The sequence below is a fragment of the Fundulus heteroclitus genome, chromosome 3 (assembly GCF_011125445.2).
Source record: "Fundulus heteroclitus isolate FHET01 chromosome 3, MU-UCD_Fhet_4.1, whole genome shotgun sequence".
Classification (NCBI taxonomy): Eukaryota; Metazoa; Chordata; class Actinopteri; order Cyprinodontiformes; family Fundulidae; genus Fundulus; species Fundulus heteroclitus.
The window spans coordinates 12235021-12254234 of record NC_046363.1 but is presented as its reverse complement, the minus strand read 5'-3'; the positions used below and the strand labels follow the sequence as shown (position 1 = coordinate 12254234).

General features: G+C 41.8%; 1 protein-coding gene across 5 annotated transcripts in view; it reads left to right on the top strand.

Annotated features, from left to right (window-relative positions):
* Positions 1-1132: 1132 nt before the first annotated feature.
* The window catches only part of trak1a (trafficking protein, kinesin binding 1a), a 43657-nt gene continuing 25575 nt past the window's right edge, over positions 1133-19214 (top strand). The window contains exons 1-2 of one of the 5 annotated variants that reach the window (XM_036130268.1): positions 1133-1353; positions 11839-12033. Coding sequence is in view for 4 of the 5 variants with exons in the window: in XM_021314613.2 (XP_021170288.2) it covers positions 6091-6094; positions 11839-12033 (199 nt within the window). In the remaining variant the exon portion in view is untranslated. Of the gene's footprint in view, positions 1354-5842; positions 6095-11838; positions 12034-15219; positions 15999-19214 lie in introns of those variants that run through there. The other 4 variants (XM_021314613.2, XM_012859091.3, XM_021314624.2 and 1 more) reach the window with 4 other exon arrangements.

Here is a 19214-nt window from a genome sequence, read left to right as displayed (position 1 = left end):
TCTCTAGTTTTGTAGCTTGTTCATGTAGAACATTTTATAAGCTGTAGGGCTGGACGATATTAAAAAAAAAGTATATCGATAAAATAGAAATCATATTGAACGATATTGATGATTATCAAAAAATACAAAGCATATATTTTAAATGTAGTCCTGGCCATTTCATCTGTTGCTTAATGACCTAGAGTTAGATAAACAACACACAAACCTGAATTCAAACTCAACCCTTTCTTCAACCAATTGCCCCAGCAAAAAAAACTTAAAGCCTTTATTTCTGATAATTATGGCTTTTATTATTTTGAAAGGAATATGTGAAATATTTTCAGCCAACAACCCATAGAAAGTGAAACCATGTCTAAAATGTTCTGCCCTTTGACCACGTGTTCAGTTTATGTGAACGTTGCGTCACGCCGATTAGTGGCTCTATAAAAACTCTGACCACGTCTACATATTGCCTGTAATTATCACTTTTCTGAGAGGGCTAGGGGGAAAAACCAGGGAGCCTTGCTTGATTCCCATCAGTAAGTGCATTTAAGAAGTGAACATTTAAAGAGATTGTGTGAATGTTTTCAAAGTGACGTTTTGTGAAGCTGTTACCTGTATTAAGTCCTTTACCTGCAGTGGAAAGATGTTTTTATTGGAAGAGGTTGACTGGTGTCCATTTTTACCACAGCATTGGAAAGAGTGCATTCCTGTTTTTTTTTTTTTTTTATGTCTCTGGAAATGATCCTGTCTGACTCAGAATCAGCTGATGAAGTGGACTGATAGAGCCCGCAGCTTTTCCCATCCTAGTGACGTCTTCTGGCTGAGATAAAGTCGACGTCAGAGTTTAGGCGTGAATTCTCGCTCAATTATTTCTGTATGACTCAAAATTCATAAATGTTGAAAAACCTTAATAGTTTCTATCCCCTCTGCTTCTGCCCTTCCTTCTCTTCCAGGTATGAAGTGAACACTCTTCGCACCACAAAAGTGAGCACTTTGGGTTTATCAGCCGCGTCATCTGACCTGTGCCGCTGAGTCAGCGTGACATCAGTTTTTACCTCCCTGGTCTAAAGATGCACACGAGGCAAATCTGGTCCAACCTTTTGTGGATCTGAGCGTCGTCCATGGCTAGCCCTGTTGTAAACCGGTGACCACTCAGCGCCAAGCTGGACCCGAGGACTCAGACTCCCGACACCCGTTCCACCGCCCCAGCCCCTGAACAGTCCTCGGATCACAGACGCATATCTGAGCCCCACGATCCAGATCTTCTATTGGCCAGTGAGGAAGAGGAGGAGGAGGAGGAGGAGTATGTTGGTGTGGCGACTGCACTTCAGGAGTTCGAGGCCACCTGCAAGGATGCTGAGACCATTACTGGTAATGTTCCACGCATATTATCATAACCTGAGGTAGAAGAAGCCTATGAGTCCATTTGGTTCTGCTGAAGCAGCACTTTGTGAAAAGGTGTATATATAATTCATCTGTCAACTATGCATAGCTTTAAAAGTCCATTTGGCAGTGATACCATGTTTTAGAAGTTATGTCCCAGAACATATCTTGCTGTAAAAGCAGCAGAGCTACGAGTTAACCATGTTGGGTTGGTTTGGAATTAGGCTGGCTGAACGTTGCGGAGCTGAAAAACATGTTGCCTGTCGGAGCGAGGCACATCTAGTGGGAAGAGTTTGTCTGTTTCTGACCCTGTTTTAATGTCACATCCTGTCACCAGAGGAGCCTCAGGGGGCCTCGGCTCTGTGTGCGAATCAGCATGTGAAAGAGAGGGGAGCCCCCAGTGGATTATCAGTTGTTTTTTTTTGCTGCTTGTTTTCCAACCCCAGTTCTTGGTACTTACAAAGAGAACATTTTGATCTTAGCGGACAAATTAAAAACGCTTTTTACATCATATTAGTTGAATTTATTGCTCCTGTTTGTTTTTTTGTCTTTTTTGATGGTCGATGTCGTTTCTGGAGTTAGGCAAATCCCGAAAGCCGCTTGTATGTCATCAATTTGTTTCTCAGGAGCTGCATGCACTCCAATAAAATAAATAGCTTCATTACAATCAGCAGGCTTTGTTTTCCATGCTGTAGTGATTGAGAGCTGTTCTTTCTTGTACATTCAAGCAGGAAGAGTCCCTCCCCTCTATGTACATGACCTCAGTTCCTTGTATTATTTGAACAGCAATGGGTCTCTATCCTATCATCACTTTCCAAAAGAATGTCATTAGTAAATGTAGGAGAGCTGGCGCTCCTATTTTTAGCATCCATCATTTTTTGGGTATAAATACTTTTTACTCTTGGATCCTGCTGCACGAACGGAAAAATGGTAAAAGGCATGTTCCCATAAAACCGTCCCTCGGTTTATCTTTTTGGCTTTGATTTTTTTCTTAGCTTTTACTCTGTTGCAAATCTAAATTGTGGTTTTATACCTGAAGGTATAACTTAGACATAGTTTTAGGCTTCAATCTCACAGTTATCAGTTCTGAGTAAAACACTGTGGATTGTTTGTGCCTCCCTGAAAGTCAAACATGCCAAAAGCATACAAGTGTCTAAAGGCCTGGAGGGGGATGCTCCCATATTTTGCTTGAATTCTTGCCAACCCTCCTTTCCACAACAAGTTTACTAAACCTACTTGTCTGTTATACAAAATCACGTCCTGAAATAAGGGGCATGCTGTGGAAATTTCTACTGTAGTCATGTGCCTCTCCCATCACCATTCACAAAGGCAGAACGTCCAGAGAACAGATCAGTACTGCCCCCTGCTGGTTAGCTGAGATAACGGTATACAATTCAATCCAATCTGTATGAAAGTTTGTAGTTCAGCACATAAACTGTTGCGATACCTTCTAATGCTGCTTCCCACTGCGTCTTTCTCTCTCCCTCTTACTTGATTTGTCGTCGCCTTTCAAATTGTCAGTAAATCCAGAAGATCAATGAACACAATGTGATGAATGGGATAGCCTGTTGCCATGGTGAGCTTCCTGGGTATGAGGTTATTTGTCTGTTGTGAGCAGCCAGCAGTGATGTAAGACGTGAGCGGAGCCACAGTGAAATTACGGGACCCAACCAGGGGAGGAGGACCCCACAAAGAAATGGAGACAGAGGACTTTATTGAAACACTGACGGATTTATGTAACAATGCAAGCACTGTTTAATCAAAACAGTTAAATTGGCTCTCTGGCTCTGCTCTGACCACAGCATGAAAAAGCATTGTGCATCAATGTTTTAACTTGGCCAAGTGTTGGCAATGACTTCTTTATTATTATTATCACCAAAGTACCTTTAATTGTTTCATGGACTATGGAATTACATCTAGGCAACAGGCATTAATAGTCCCAAAGTGTCCTGATTTATCTGCTCAAAGTTCAATCATTTCTGGTTTAATGTTACTCAAAGCCTACCTGCATGTGACTTAGAGTAGGAAAACATTCTATATGTGAGACAAGTGGTGCAGGATGTGATGACAGTATGATCTTCCCTAAATATTTGAATTATTAAAAAGTCTGTTTGCTTTGGGTTCATAGCAAACATAGACCCTGGGTTGTTGGACTATCCAGCTACAGGGAACAAAAAAATTGAAATATCAGTTTCAACAACGAGGTTTTATTGAAAAAAAAAAAAAAAACTGCTTCTGGTGATTTTTAAATGTTTTTGTTCATTTTTTTTATATTTGTAGCAAACTTATTTGACAAATCGAGCAGAAAATCTGACAGTTTTCAGTCTTTTATACTTTTTCCTCTTTTGTTATATTGAAAAACACCAACTTGGTGTATTTCGTTAGGATTTCATGTGATAGACCAGCACGGAGTGGAACATAAATGTGAAGCAGAAATAAACAGTTTTCATATACATAAATAAATCAAAGTCTGAAAAGTGTGGTGTGCATTTGTATTTAGCCGCTCTAAGTCGATACTTAATAACCCCTTTTTACTGCAAGCACCACTCCAAGTCTTTTAGGATAGGCCTCTGCCACTGATAATTAATCTTAATCCTGTTGTTATTTGCTATAGAGCTCATCTCAATCAGATTTTAATGGGGTGCCTGTTTGAACAGCGATTTTAAAAAAAAAAAAAAAAAAAAAAAAAAAAAAGCCTCCGCATTATTGTCCCTCTGGAAGGCGAATGTCCACTCTAGTCATTTACGGTCTTTAGCAGATTTTCATCCATCCTTCCATGAACTTTCCCATTCTCTACTGAAGAAAAATATTTCCACTGCGGGATGCTGCCACCACCATGTTCCTCAGAGAGGATGGTTAGCTCAGGGAGATGTTGACTCTTCGTCTTTCACCACATGTAGCCTTTTCATGCCAGAAAGTTTATTATTCGTTTCAGATTACCTTCTTCTTCATGTTTTCCTTTTGTTTCTCTGTCCTCCACATGGCTTGTGATAAATTGGACATCTTATGCTTTTCTTTTAGGTTTAACAAGCTTTATGGACTTGCTAGTCAGTATCTGAAATTAACTTCCTAATTTAATGGCCAAGGTAGCCGGTAGATGTAAGAATCAACCGGCCAAGCATTTTTTTTTTTTTTTTTTTGCCCAAAATATTCATTCTGACCCTAACCTCAGTGAAATATCTTCACCTAATCCCGCTACATAATTAGCCTGAGCTAAACGCTAGTTGTTAGCAAATGGACGTATTGTAGTTCTCGCGTCACATGTGTGTTTGTGTACGTGCGTGTTTGTTGTCAGACAAACTGATAGCAGAGGAACATAAAGAAGCATCCACCCAAATGATGACTGAAAAACACGATTTATTTGGTGCAGGCATTTACTCGCTATCTGGCAGCTAGCTAACCCTCTGAAATTTACTCGCCAAACGGAAAATTGACTCACATTTGGCATCTGCCGAGTGTTAATTTCGGACCCTGTCACTAGTTAGACAACTTTATAATCTGTTGTTTGCACTGAATTTTATGTTAGGGTTTCAGAGTAAAGGGGGGGGGGGAGAGATACAATAGCATGCAAAACTTAAGATTTTATTTCTAAACTGTTTTGAAACCTTTCCCTACCACTTCAAAACTATGCACCACTTTGTGTCAGCCTGATGTGTTGTGTCATCACATCACAAAAAAAAAAAAAAATCCAAGTTTGAGCTTTCTGAGGGAGAAATGCGTGGGAATGTAAAAAAGGTTTAATGGCCTTTTAATTCTTTTAGAAAGCTCTGTAAGTGGATTACATATTGCCTCAGTTTGGTATTCTATTAATAACTACACTGACCTTTCTCATGAAATATCTGAAGGAAAACTAGTGTAGCTTTTAAATGTAATGACTAAAACATTTGAGTTTTATTATTTATTGGCACATTTATTAAGGAAATTGTAAAAATTATATTTATTAGTTACTTCTGTGCTTCTATAGCGTTTCTATGTGAGCTTTGGGGCATAAAAACTTGTATCCAGTGCATTTTATGTGCCAGATGCTGGTACTTGTGGGATTCGATGAGGAAAAGCTCAGGCTGAGCTTTTTGAGCGGCAAAAGCTCATGTTACCCAGGCAGTGATTATTGCTGTCATCTTTTCCACTGACCTCTTGCTCTCCCCCCCATCAGCTGTCGGCTCAGACTCGTTCTCAAAATGACACATTTAAAGTGTTCAATGGCTCTGCCTCCCGCACATTTGGAGCATCTGTTTCTCAACACAGAGGCGGAGGCAGGCATGTCAGGCAGTCATGAACCGGGTCAGGCACGCTGTGACCTCCCTCTGTTTGCACCGGATCAGCGCTTCTAGAAAGTTTGTGATTCGCTCAGCTGGTAGGAAGCGTCCCACCGGGTTTGTTGGCTTTAAGGGTGGGGGGAGGCTAGACAGCAAGGGCTGGGCGGTCCGTGGTTATCGTCACTGGCATGTCAGGCATGACGGACCAGTTTGGCTCAGGCTTCTCTCCCCTCCTCTCCGCTCCTCCCTCCCCCTTTTTCCTCTCTTTTTGTCTCGTACACACAGAGACTGTCCTAAAAGTTTCAGCAGCCGCTCTCTAGCTCTTCCTGTGCCTCACCCTCGCAGCTCTCTCTCTCTCTCTCTCCCTCTCCCTCTCTCTCTCTCTCTGTCCCCCCCTGTCCCTCTCCTGGACCAGTGGAAAATGTGACTGAAGGACAGGGGAGTAGGTGGTTGTCGGGCTTCAGGCACCATGAGTGAGTACGGACACGGCTCTGTCAGCTGGCATCTTTTAAACTTTACAGCCATTCTCAGCAGTGTTTTTTTTTTTTTTACTCTGTATATATCCCTGTCTTTGTCTGTTTTTATTGTTGTTGTTGTTGTCATGGCAACTTTTCCAGCTTGCTGCTAGTTGTGCAGTCGGTGTAATTTAAAGCTTAGAATGATGTCAAGTTTGAGTGCAGAAGGTTTACCACAAGCACCATTACTGTAAGGTGGTGGTCAACAGGAGGCGGCCATGTTGAACTTCAGATCCAGAACGTCTTCTTTATATATTAGGCAACGCCGCAGCGCTGCCGTCCAGGTGCTTCAGCAATGTGACACCGGCCCCCATGTGTCCAGCTGGAAGCCGGCCCACATGCTTGTAGCGTAGGGGTTCGCTGTCCTGTTGCCCAGCTCAGGTTTCTGGATCAGTGAACGCGCCGCGTTGGTGGGCCAGACCTCACCGTGATTCTGTCACCTGCACTCGTACTGACGCGTTTATAGCTCAGCGTGACAACAGAGTATTCTAGCATCTGATCCACAGGCTTTTGGCTCCAACATGTGTCACCCTGTTCCTGAAGCTTTTTTTTTTTTTTTTTTTTTCTCGCCTCTGGTCTATAATTACATTTAAAGAGTGACCTTGAACTCTAAATCCTCCATGGTCCTATCTCAACACATGTTGATTATGATCGTCTTAAATCTTTTTCTGCCAAGCTTGTTTGTAATTTTCTGTTTTTGCATCCCAGTAAATTGCTTCTCTAACTGCTTGATTGGCCATGGGTTTCCCCACAACAACAGCTGTTTACTCTCATTTGTAGGATGCAGTTTGAGTATGTGAGAACATACCCAATGCAGTTTAATTTAGTTTGTTCCTATTATCTATTCCTATTATCTCCTATTATCTATCTATTATCTAACCTTACCTATTATCATAGGTAAGGTTTGGTCTGAACAAACTCTTTGATTTACATGAAAATTTGATGTTTAATGAAAGCAGCCATCAGCCACCCTGTAAAAAGCCTAGTCTGGTTCCAGATGAGCTTGCAAACTATAGTCTTTTTCCTTCCTTACTTTTCTGACCAAGGTCCTCGAGAAAGTCGTTTCCTCTCAGCTCCAGCTCAAGCTGAAGAGCAACAACTTATTTGAAAGGTTCCAGTCAGGGTTTTTTGTTCAGACCATGGCACAGAAACAGCTTTGCTTGAGGCGACAAATGACTTGCTGATGGCTGCTGATGTCAGGTCACCATCCCTCCTCATTCTTCTCGATCTACCAGCTCCTTTTGACACGATGGACCATACTATCCTCCTGGATCGGCTCAGTGACACTGCCGGACTATCAGGCAGCGCCTTAGCGTGGTTTAAAATCACATCTCTCTGACAGGGCTGAATATGCCTTGTGGGGATCATTTAAGTCCACACCCCTCCCTTTTCTGTGTGGTGTCCCCCAGGGATCAGTTTTGGGCCCCCTGCTCTTTATCACCTATATTCTCCCACTCGGTCGTGTCAACAGCAGACACAATTTATCATTCCGCCATTATGCTGATGACTCCGCTATACATCAGAACTGCTCCCAACCTCTCTATAGAAAAGCTTTTAATTGCTAATTTTTCTCCTATTTTTTTCTCTCAGATTCCTTGGAATGAAAAGTCAAGTGCATTAGAAATAATTTGTATTGTTATTATTATTATTATTATTATTATTATTATTAGATCAACCAAATGGTCTGCTAATATTTAAAGTACCTATATACCATAAATATTTGGATTTGCAAATATTTCCAAATCCATTATGTTCTGTGAACAACATCGATTGGAAGCTTAAAAATATAAAACAGCAGCTTTATGGTTTCTCATTCAGCCTACCTGTTATCTGCTCTTCTCTTATTCCATAATTTTAACCTTAATGAAAAGCCTACATGTTTCAGTAGAAAATACAGTTTTATCTCTAGAATCTTCTAACAGCTCTTGTTTCCTCTGACTTCATTTCAAACACCTCACTAATATAAACTGCTCAAAAAAATAAAGGGAACACTTAAACAACACAATGTAACTCCAAGTCAGTCACACTTCTGTGAAATCAAACTGTGCACTTAAGAAGCAACACTGATTGACAGTCAATTTCACCTGCTGTTGTATAAATGGAATAGACAACAGGTGGAAACTAGAGGCAATTGGCAACACCCCCCCAATAAAGGAGTGGTTCTGCCGGTGGTGACCACAGACCACTTCTCAGTTCCTCTGCTGTCTGCCTGATGTTTTGGTCACTTCTGATTGCTGGTGGTGTTTTCACTCTAGTGGCAGCATGAGACGGAGTATACAACCCACTCTAGTAGCTCAGGTAGTGCAGCTCATCCAGGATGAGCATCAATGGGAGCTGTGGCAGGAAGGTTTGCTGCGTCTGTCACTGTAGTGTCCAGAACAAGAGGAGTACAGCCAGAGCCCTGCAACATGACCTCCAGCAGGCTACAAATGTGCATGTGTCTGCTCAAATGATCAGAAACAGACTCCATGAGGGTGGTATGAAGGCCCAGCGTCCACAGATGGGGGTTATTCTTACAGCCCAACACCGTGCAGGATGTTTGGCATTTGCCAGAGAACACCAAGTTTGGCAAATTCACCACTGGCACCCTGTGCTCTTCACAGATGAAAGCAGGTTCACACTGAGCACATGTGAGTCTGAAACTCCGTGGAGAATCTTCTGCTGCCTGCAACATCTTCCAGCATGACCGGTTTGGCAGTGGGTCAGTAATGGTGTGGGGGGGCATTTCTTTGGGGGACCGCACAGTCCTCCATGTGCTCGCCAGAGGTAGTCTGACTGCCATTAGGTACAGAGATGAGATCCTCAGAGCCATTGTGAGACCATCGCTCCATCCACCAACGTCATGTTGCACCACAGAATGTCCAGGAGTTGGTGCATGCGTTAGTCCAGGTCTGGGAGGAGATCCCTCAAAAGACTACCCGCCACCTCATCAGGATCATACCCAGGCGTTGTAGGAAGGTCATACAGGCACGTGGAGGCCACACACGCTACTGAGCCTCAATCTGACTTGTTTTATGGACATTATATCAAAGCTGGATCTGCCTGGGGTGTGTTTTTCCACTTTAATTTTGAATGTGGCTCCGAACTCCAGACCTCCATAGCTTAATACATTTGATTTCCATTGATAATTGTTGTGTGATTTTTGTTGTCAGCAGATTCAGCTATGTAAAAAACAAAGTATTTAATAAAAACATTTCATTTATTCAGATCTAGGATGTTATTTTAGGGTTCCCTTTATTTTTTTGAGCAGTGTAAATGGCAAACTTGGAGTCGTTTTCCCTCAGTAACACCCTTCACACCTTTTTCAAAAGTAATATGCAGACTTACACAGCAGCTTCTGTGCCTCTAACCTTTTTATCTTTTACAGCAAAAAGGTTTTAAGTTATCTGTTATAGTTACAAGTGTCATATGAAAGACCATTTTTAGGCACCGCATGGAGGCATTCTCCACAAGAGTCAGTTTTGTTCAAATATGGAGCTGATTTCTGACGCTGCTACATTGCAAAAAGGTTGCATACAGAGCAAATTCAAAAGTCAAACCATTTTCTAAAGACAAAGAACATTTACATTCAGCAGATGGCCTAAATTGGTCACTTAATGTTAGCTGTTATTTTCTCTTTCTGTGTAGATAGGGGTCCTGCTCTGACTTGTGCACTAAAACACACAGGAAGGCTACTGAGTGTGCTTGCTGAACGATTTACCAGCTTTTGTGTGTGTGTGTGTGTGTGTGTGTGTGTGTGTGTGTGTGTGTGTGTGTGTGTGTGTGTGTGTGTGTGTTGCATTTTTCAGCACAGTCAGTCATTCAGTTTGGATTAGCAAACTGTAAGGGACGGCATTGTCACAGCGACATAGACGGACAGTGGAGCAACAGAGCAGCAAGACAAAGAGCATATTTTCCCCCCAATGTTAATTCTCATTCAGTGTCTATACTAATTCTGTCAACTCAAGTTTTACTGTTGCACAATTCTTGAAAAAAAAAAAAGACTAAAACATGAATTCTATTTGTGAACAGAGACATGGAGACAAATAGAAATGCTTTTAAGAGCAGACTGAGTGGGTTGATGCACAGAGGCTCACAGGCTAGGACTAAGATTGTTTCGGGTGTGGTTCTAGCTTAGGCTCAGTAAAATCCACCAGTTTCTAGTATTTTAAGCCTCCTGCAGGGTTTCCTCATGGACTGTCCTGTATTTAGCTCCATCCGTCTTCAGAGTACCTTTGACCATCTTATCTGTTCCTGCTCTAGGAATCCTTCCCCACAGTATGATGCTGCTACCACCATGTCTCTCATTGGCGACGGTGTATCTGGGGTGGTTTGCAATGCTAATTTTCCAGTCAGGCATTATGTCCTGTGTTTGGGCCAAAGTGTTCAGTTGTGGTCTCATCTGACCAAAGCATCTTCTTCGAGAGGTTGGCTGCATCCCCTGCCCTCCTCGTGGCAAACAGTATTATGGAACTTCTTATAGCCGTCTTTCATCAGTGGTTCTCAGCTCAGGCCAGAATTGTGGAGTACATGACTACACTGCAAAAGCGGCACTAAAAAATAAGTAAAATATTCTTAAAATTAGTGTATTTGTCCTTGATTTGAGCAGGTAAATAAGATGATCTGCCAATGGAATAAGATTTTCACACTTAAAATGGGAATAACTCATCTCCATCATCTTATTTCAAGTGCAGGATGTCTAATTATCTTATTTTTGGGGTCAAAATACTCATTCCATTGGCAGATAATATTATTTACCTGCTCAAATCAAGGACAAAAACACTATTTTTAAGAACATTTTACTTATTTTTAGATCCGTTTTTGCAGTGTAGTTGTCCTATAGACAGAGTCTCTCACCAGAGAGATGTAGTTTAGTCTTTATGATGCTGCTGGTTCTCCAACAACAAACCTCCAAAGCCTCTACTGAACAGCTGCATTTATGCCGACATTAGATCATCCACAGGTGGACTTTGAGCTTTGGTACCAATTAGTTACACTTGAAGAAGCTGGATGACAAAGGTTTTCAGAATTTTATCTGTAACATTTTAAAACAATACATAATTTTTCCTCCACATTACAATCATACATAACTTTGTTTTGATATATAGCTTAACATCCCAATAAAATTACTGAAAAATCTGAGGTCATAACTTAAAATTTGAACAAAATTCAAGGAGTGTGGATACATTTGCAACTTTGACTTGTTGGATTTCTGTTACTTTTTGCGCACTAAATCTGTGTACTTATGGAGATGTTTCCATGCTTCAGTGCACCTTGTCTCTCTGAATAAAGTGTCTTTAACAAGCAGGGCAGTGTGCCCAGAGTACCTGGTTTGAGAAAATCTGTATTACATGAGACTGAACTTTTTTTAAGATAGCCCAGTTATATCTTTAATCATCCACTAGAGGGCCACATATACCTTCATCTCCAGCTGACTCCATGACCCTGTTATTAATTTTCCAACTGTGTGGAATGAATAACCAGCACTTTTTTCAACGTTTAAATGTTTACATATAACAAAAACGAAGAAAAAATGCTTTAGTGGATAGAAAAAAAACGATCTACTGAGATATAACAGCTCGGAGTAGAACTTTACTGATCAGATGTGACATTTTTTGTTTGTTATCCACCCATCTGACCGTAGTTAATGATTGCTTTGAAAACCCGTATTGCCAAAGAAAGTCGCAGCTACTGAAAGCCTGTCTGTCTTTCTGATTGTGCAGATGTGTGCAACAGTACTGACTTGCCAGAGCTCGAGATCATCAGCTTACTGGAGGAGCAGCTGCCTGTCTACAAGCTGAGGGCCGACACCATCTTCGGTTATGATCAGGATGATTGGCTGCACACGCCGCTTGTGGACCCCGACACTTCCCTCGACCTGACCAATGAGCAGATAGAGGAGACCTTCAAGTACTTCTGTAAGTTAAACGCCTGTGGTTCTATCAGAGCGAAAACGGGCCTCGTAATAATGCTGGAAAGACTAGATTCAGGGTCATTCTTATTGACTGGAGGCAGAGAGGACCTTCTGCTCTGATGGTCATCTTTCCTGTACAGCGAGGACACGGTTACCACAACAGACTCTCGCTGCATCTCCAACACTCGGGTTAATGTTTAGCTTTTGTGTTGTGCTCAGCACTTGTGTTTCATACACGTATCTGCTTTTCTCTTATCAAAGTGCCTCAGTGTTGTTTCTGTTTAAGCTGTAAAACATGCACACCCATGCGCACCACATTTAGATACATAAGAGTCCAATAAACGGAAGCAGGCTAACGAAAACGTCTCTCGGCGGTGCACGCAGCAAGCCGAAGGAACAGAAGCCTGTTTTCTCTCACCATTAATTATTCAGTTCTTCTTGATTTCTGCTGTAATGGCGTCTCTGGGTAAAACATGGTTACCTAAATTAGATTACATGTCCCATTTATAGCCTCGGCTGTAAACTTAGACGTCACCTCTGTGTTCACTGACTGGTGGCCTCTGCATACATACGCAACAAGGTCAACCCCTAAAAGGAGGTTTTTTTCTTTGGGGGAGAGTGGGGGATTTCTGCCATGCTTGTTTCTTGTTCGTATCCACGTTCCACGTATGAATGCTCCCGGCTGTCTATATCTGCAATTAACAAAGGTTGCTTATCACTCCAGACAGACGGTCTGGGTGTCAGCGTCACGAATGAGCGCTGCCAGACATACGGACGTCTGCCGGGTCAGAAGGCCTAAGCGGTCTCCAGTATCAAACCAGAAACCATAAAGAGTGGTAAGGCTCATCATATGAACGTTCAGTCATCCAGTGAGGTACCCAACCTTAAATCATATCTTCAGCACTATTTCATAAATTCTCTTTCAAAGCTTTGCATTAGCAGCAAAATGTGCTGATGTGACCTGCTATGCGAGAAGGTCATGTCTGAGGAGTTGGTGACACGGAGGCAGCTGATCAGCTGAAAGCAGCTGTCTGTTGTGATGGCATGCCATCCACATGGTTAACTAAACAAAGGTCATATTTGTTGTGGACTTTATACTATGTCTGATTGGTAGATTTAATTCCATTGGATTTTTTTCCCCTGATAAGCATTGAATAACAATGTGGCTCATCAGTGAAATGTACTGTAAAGTCGTCCATTTTTGAAGAGAAGTTTACTGAAAACAATGGTTTTATAAAAAGAAGTTTAATTGGGATTTCTTCAAACGAAATAGATCTAGCTGTTGGATCAAATGTTTCATTACATGTTTCTTACAGGGTGGATGTGTTGTGTTTGGTAATATAATTCACAGTCATACTAAACTAAATTCAAACAAGGTTTTAGTAATAAAAAATAATAATTATGGGGTTCACATTTTAAACTGTCATTAGCATCTTATTGTGACAAATGGCACAATCTGCTCTCTCAACCCCTCACAGCCTGAATGGACCACACTCAGGCTGCGTTTTGACACATCATAGAAAATACAGTTTAAATTTAAATAGCTCTCTGTTTCTTCTCCCTTCATTCTTAAATGTCCACAATTCAATTCAGATTATTTATATGGCGCCAATTCACAACGCATGTCATCTCAAAGCACTTTAAAAAGTTAAATTCAATCATACAGACGTAATGGTCAAAAAGTTTCCCATCTAAGAAAACCCAGAAAGTTGCATCGAGTCTTGACAAGCAGTATTCACTCTTCCTGAAGAAGCGTAGAACCACAGTGAACAGTCGTCTGCATTGTCCATGGCTTTGCAGCAATCCCTCATACTGAGCATGCATGAAGTGACAGTGGAGAGGAAAACTCCCCTTTAACGGGAAGAAACCTCTATTGTAAACGGCATCAGCCACTAACAACCGGGGGTTAGACAAGACAGAGCAGAGACACGAAAAGAGCACAGAAGCGCTGATCTAGGAATCTTTTCTATGTTAGAGGGTAATGACAAACGATCTACCCCCCTGGATGGTGTCACAGCTAACAGAACACCAGTCCAGGTGTACCTACTATTAAGAGCAAAAAGATGGAAAGAACGTAGTTAAAAGTTAAAATAACATATGATGCAAAATTGGAGAGTAGTAGGAGAACTCAGCAGAGTGAGAGAAATGGCTCTTGTTGTCCTCCAGCAGCCTAAACCTATAGCAGCATAACTACAGAGACAGTTCAGGGTGACATGAGCTACTCTAACTATAAGCTTTATGAAAAAGGAAAGTTTTAAGCCTAGTCTTAAAAGTACACAGGGTGTCTGCCTCAAAACTAAAACTTCCCATCTGTAATAACATCCACACTGAAGGCAGTTGGTAGGATGCGCTTACAGATCATAAAACAATAATGTTTTTGAATTTCCCACTGGCTGATTATTGTTCAGGTCTGACTGAGCTGAAAATCATCCAAATCCAGTCAACCAATTTGACAGCGTATCTATAATGCTAAAATTGTAGTTATTTATATGTATCAGATCTAATAAATGTTATATAATCTCATTGTAAAGCTGGTCATATGTAAATAAACCGATATTTGACTGCATTAAAAAAGTAAAATGTAAAATATTTAAATATGAACCACAAAGCATATAACACCTAGGAAGCAACTAAACTTGTACAAAATGTGTAATTTTAACAGTATTTCAGCTGTCTTACTGTTGTTCTATAGTACTCTATCAGACAATGAAGTTTATATTGTTTTAAACTCAGTAGTTATAATCTAGTTGAGTGCTTTTTACAGATTGTTTTTGTTTTTTACATTGTAGTCAAATCACACATGGCTCAAGCTTTTAAGCCATTTGCGTAAAAGAGTACAAGCGTTAAAGTCTGTCAAGCAATTGCTCCGTCACTCTTCAGGTGGGCACTGATCGCTAAAACCTAGCGTGTTTGCACATGTCGGGCCTGCCACGTCACATCTGCCGACGCTGCACAGCTTTTCCTGCTAGCACCGTCTTCATGCTGAAAGGCCTTGGAGTCTGAGCATGTTGCTATAGCAACCACTCCAAAGGACACAGCAGAGGAGAGGAGGGAGCAGATGCTGACATGCAGCAGTGGGCGGGCGCATGCTGGGGATTCTTCCTCCTCTCTATTGGCTGGAGGCTTCCTCAAAGCCCGCCCTCAAAGTGTCGTCATGCTTAGCATCATTTCTGCTGCAAAACCCGTGACTGCTGCTGCTGCTGCTGCTGCTGCTGCTGCCTTGCTCTCTGTCAGTGTATTCATTGAGCCACTGTAATAGATGCAGAGCTCCATGTGTAGGGTCAGTGCTGCCTTTTAGGAAGCGGTGTTGTATTAAGGGAAGACGAAGGACAGAATTTGACCTTAAGGGGACAGTATCACCAAGGAGTCACACCAAGACGGAAGACAAACTAATGTGAAGCTTCACATGGCTCCGACGACAATAGGATTTGCATCTTTTTCACTGAAGCTTGAGAGTGACTGAGGAAAACTGATGAACAGAAAAAAAAGGAGACAACACACCAGAGGACAAGGGGAGACCAACAGAAAACCTTCTGCTGATGGACATAGACACGACAATGTGATTTTATTTTTCTTCCGTCTGCCAGCTGGGTTGACATGCCAAAGTGGTATCTTATCTAATGAATAGAACTTATTACACAGACGAGCTGAAAGGACATACGATGAGAATAAGAGGACCAGTACCAACAGAATGTGGCCACAGCTAATCACTGAGCATGGGGAAAGCAGAACGACTGATTGACCCCCCAGACGCTATTTGTGATTATACAACTATGTGATGGCTGAACTGCTTTTAAGCATGCTGGGATGTTGGACTTACCAAAGATGCTAGGGCTAAACGTGCCAGGACCTCAGTGCGTCTTTCTGACAGAGCAGTGAGGATGAAGAGGCGAGGCCACAGCAGGGGCCAGAGGTTTGTCAAGGCCGACTACTATGAACTGGACTGGTACTATGAAGAGTGTACGGATGGTAAGAGCCGACCACAGTGGATTTTAATGGAAAACCATGTAGTTGTTGTTACTGTTCAGTATATTCTATAGCACCAATCCACAACAAATACCATCTCAAGGAACTTCACCAGACAAACGGATACAAGTTCCCACTAAAGTCCCACTAAACGGTGGCGCCAACATTAGCCAGTTGATATAGTTAATAGTTTGGGATTTCAGCTGAGAGAAGCAGTAGATTAATTGAACAGTAGACTTGTCATAATGTTATACTGAGATACACCTTTTGGACAGGTTATATCGAGATATTGAGACAATTAGCATTTTGTGGCAAATTTAAGTTCTAGCAAACTTTTGAACCACTGATGTCAGTTTTGACCAGTTTTGACTTCTATTTAACAACTCTCTTTTATAGCCTTTCTGTCGTGCTTGTAATTTGATAAGGTTAGCTCTGCTAGCAGAAAAAAAAACAGTCTCTGTGTAAATATCCAAGAGAATATAGATTCTTGCTTTTAATCTAAGCTTTACGAAAGACCAGCAACATTTTCAAACCCAACGTGCTCCCTAACAGGCAAAGGTTGAAAGTGCAGACAGATAAAACGGAGGGACAATGCTGTACGCTGTGCGGCCTTCCTGTTATCAGCTGAAAGTCTTACCCTGCCGCAGCCTGAATGAACCACAGATTTGTCTCAACTTGGCATCAGAACCAGTTTCCATGATTTCAAACCGATGCTGAAAAAAAAATTACAAATTTTGAATCCTCTTAGTTAGTTAACACCTTAGTTAAAGTGTTCACCCTGAAGAGTGTTGTAAACATAAGGTTTTATCACTTAGGCAGGGTGCATTTTAGGGCTGCATGATATTAGGGAGATAAGTGACGATGTTGGTAAATGTCACGATAACAATAAAACTTGCAATAGATAAAGAAATACTTAACGAGTGTTAATACCTTTTTGCTTTGAGTTCATCACAAAATGTCTCACTGAAATAAGTACCTGCCTAGCTGGTCAAGCAGAAAATTGTCTAAGTTGGGTCGATGCAGTTACATGCAGCACCCATCTGGTAATCCAATCTCACTAGTCCCCTTTTCTCCAACATATTCATAAGCTGATGAGTGATTTGGGGGCTTCACTGCATCGAGGAATAGATATTGCACTTTTTGAAGCTGTCCTGAGTGCTTTACCAGAAGTAACGCTGCGTTCAAATGAATGAATAAAACAAAAAACGCAATGAGGCGTAATCGCGTAAAGGAATACCCGAGCAGTAAAATGTCTCCCAGCGAGGAGGTGTCAGTGCACTGAGAAGTATTTATGTAATGCACCAAGGTCGGTTACAACATCATGTAGGATTATATTGCTAGACCGCCCGTATGTAACCCGATTGGGAGGGTAACGATGCCACAGATTGAACCAAGCGCTCACATCCCTGTGACTTGTGGAGGAGGCCTGGGGTGACGGTGCCTGGTCATGTGACAGGTGGGACTAAGAGCAGCAGGTTGGAGCAGTCGTTAGCGATCTAGCAGGCTGTGGCTCCGGCTGTGTCTGTGATTTGTCCGTGTCTCCTGTCACCCGCTTTGATCTGGCTTCACTGCAGCTTCCTGTCAGACGTGGCTGCCGGCCGGCTGCCCATAACATGCTGGGCTGTGTTGATGCTTCAAATCCGTCACCTCAGATAAATCATGTGACGCAAACCGGAGCATTTATGTGAATTTGTTGTATCTTTATATTCTGGGATGCGATTCCATATTTTATGTGAATCTCTGGTGGACGGAGGAGGAAAAGGATCGATTGCATGTCTGTGTGCTGTAATAGCCATGTGCTTCAGGGATGCTCTGTAAATTTTCTTACGTAACAGCGTGGGGCAGCTAAGCGCCTTTTCTATAAGACTTCATTTCCAGCTGTAATGTTCAGACAAGCTCGGATTTCTGGTGTTTAGTGTTTTGACTTCCTTGGCAACCAGAGGGGATTATTTTTTGAGAAATCTCCTCATGGAGACAGGAATAGCCAAGCAGCTGATTTTGTTCTGAGTTCAGAACGAGGAGAGGGAGGGGGAAGTAGGTTGGCTTATATTTAGCTCAGTCATTTGCATGAGGCACCAAGTCCCTTTTTGTTACCAGCAAATTGCAACACTGGATGTTGCTTTTAGAAGCCTTAGAAAGGGCTGGGCCGGGTGCACAGAGCCTGACCAGAACAAAGGACTGGGTCTGGGAAAAAGGCTGATCCATTGTTCCACTGGGAATGTGGGGGCTAATTTGGCACATTGAGTCTGTATGGGGGATATCTTTTGATTTGTTCTTGATTTAATTAAGACTTCATTACCAGTCTGAGTGAGATGGGGCGTTTAATAGCTGACCTGTTCTCAGATATTGGTCAGTAAGTACATTTATTTTCACTTTTGCTGTTTGGGAATGAGACCCCAGTTTATTGTATATATGAAGATTCACTGTATAGAACTGAATGCACCTTCCCTACTCTGCACCTTCTTGTATGAGCCGATGTGGCAAGTGAATTTCTCCATTGTGAGATCAATAAAGCCTATCTTATCTTATCTTATATCTAAAACGTTTGGTAACTTTAGGAAAAACCTGTGTCACCAAAAACCGGTCAGAAAAAGGCAATTAAGCACAAAAGCAGGAAGGAAAGGAAACTAGTGGGCTGAGAAGAGGGAATGTGACCAGAAAAACAAAACTTCCCATAAACGGTGAGGGGTGTTTGTTGGGAGCGCTTTTATTGTCTGCAGGACTACAGAACTGTTCTGTGGGACCATTGAGTGGAACCACTCTATCGTGCCAGGTCGGCCTGTGCTGGAATCACTTTTCTACACCAATTACAACTATTAAAAGCTTGAGAAGTGAGCAAAGGTTTGAGAGCCCGGACCAAAGTTTATGAAAGTTCGCGGCTCACGAGAGAATTGAACATAATTTGTCGTACAAAGTGCTCCCCTAATTGTCTTTGGGTTCAAAAATTAAAAAGACACTCATCTTTAAAACCAAACAGCTAAAATTAATTTGAACTATTTAAAGGGATCCTTTCAAAAATAGGCATTAAATGTGGCATGGAGTTGTAGTCAGCGAACTTGAGAAAATATTTGACAAACGTTTTCTGGACATTTTCTGTGTTAGAGCTTTACCAGCTTTACACATTTAGAAGCTGCAGTTTTTGACCATTGCCTTCCTAAATACCTCCAGCTCAGTCCAGTCTGATGGAGAGCATCTTTGAATATCAATTTTCAAGGTTTG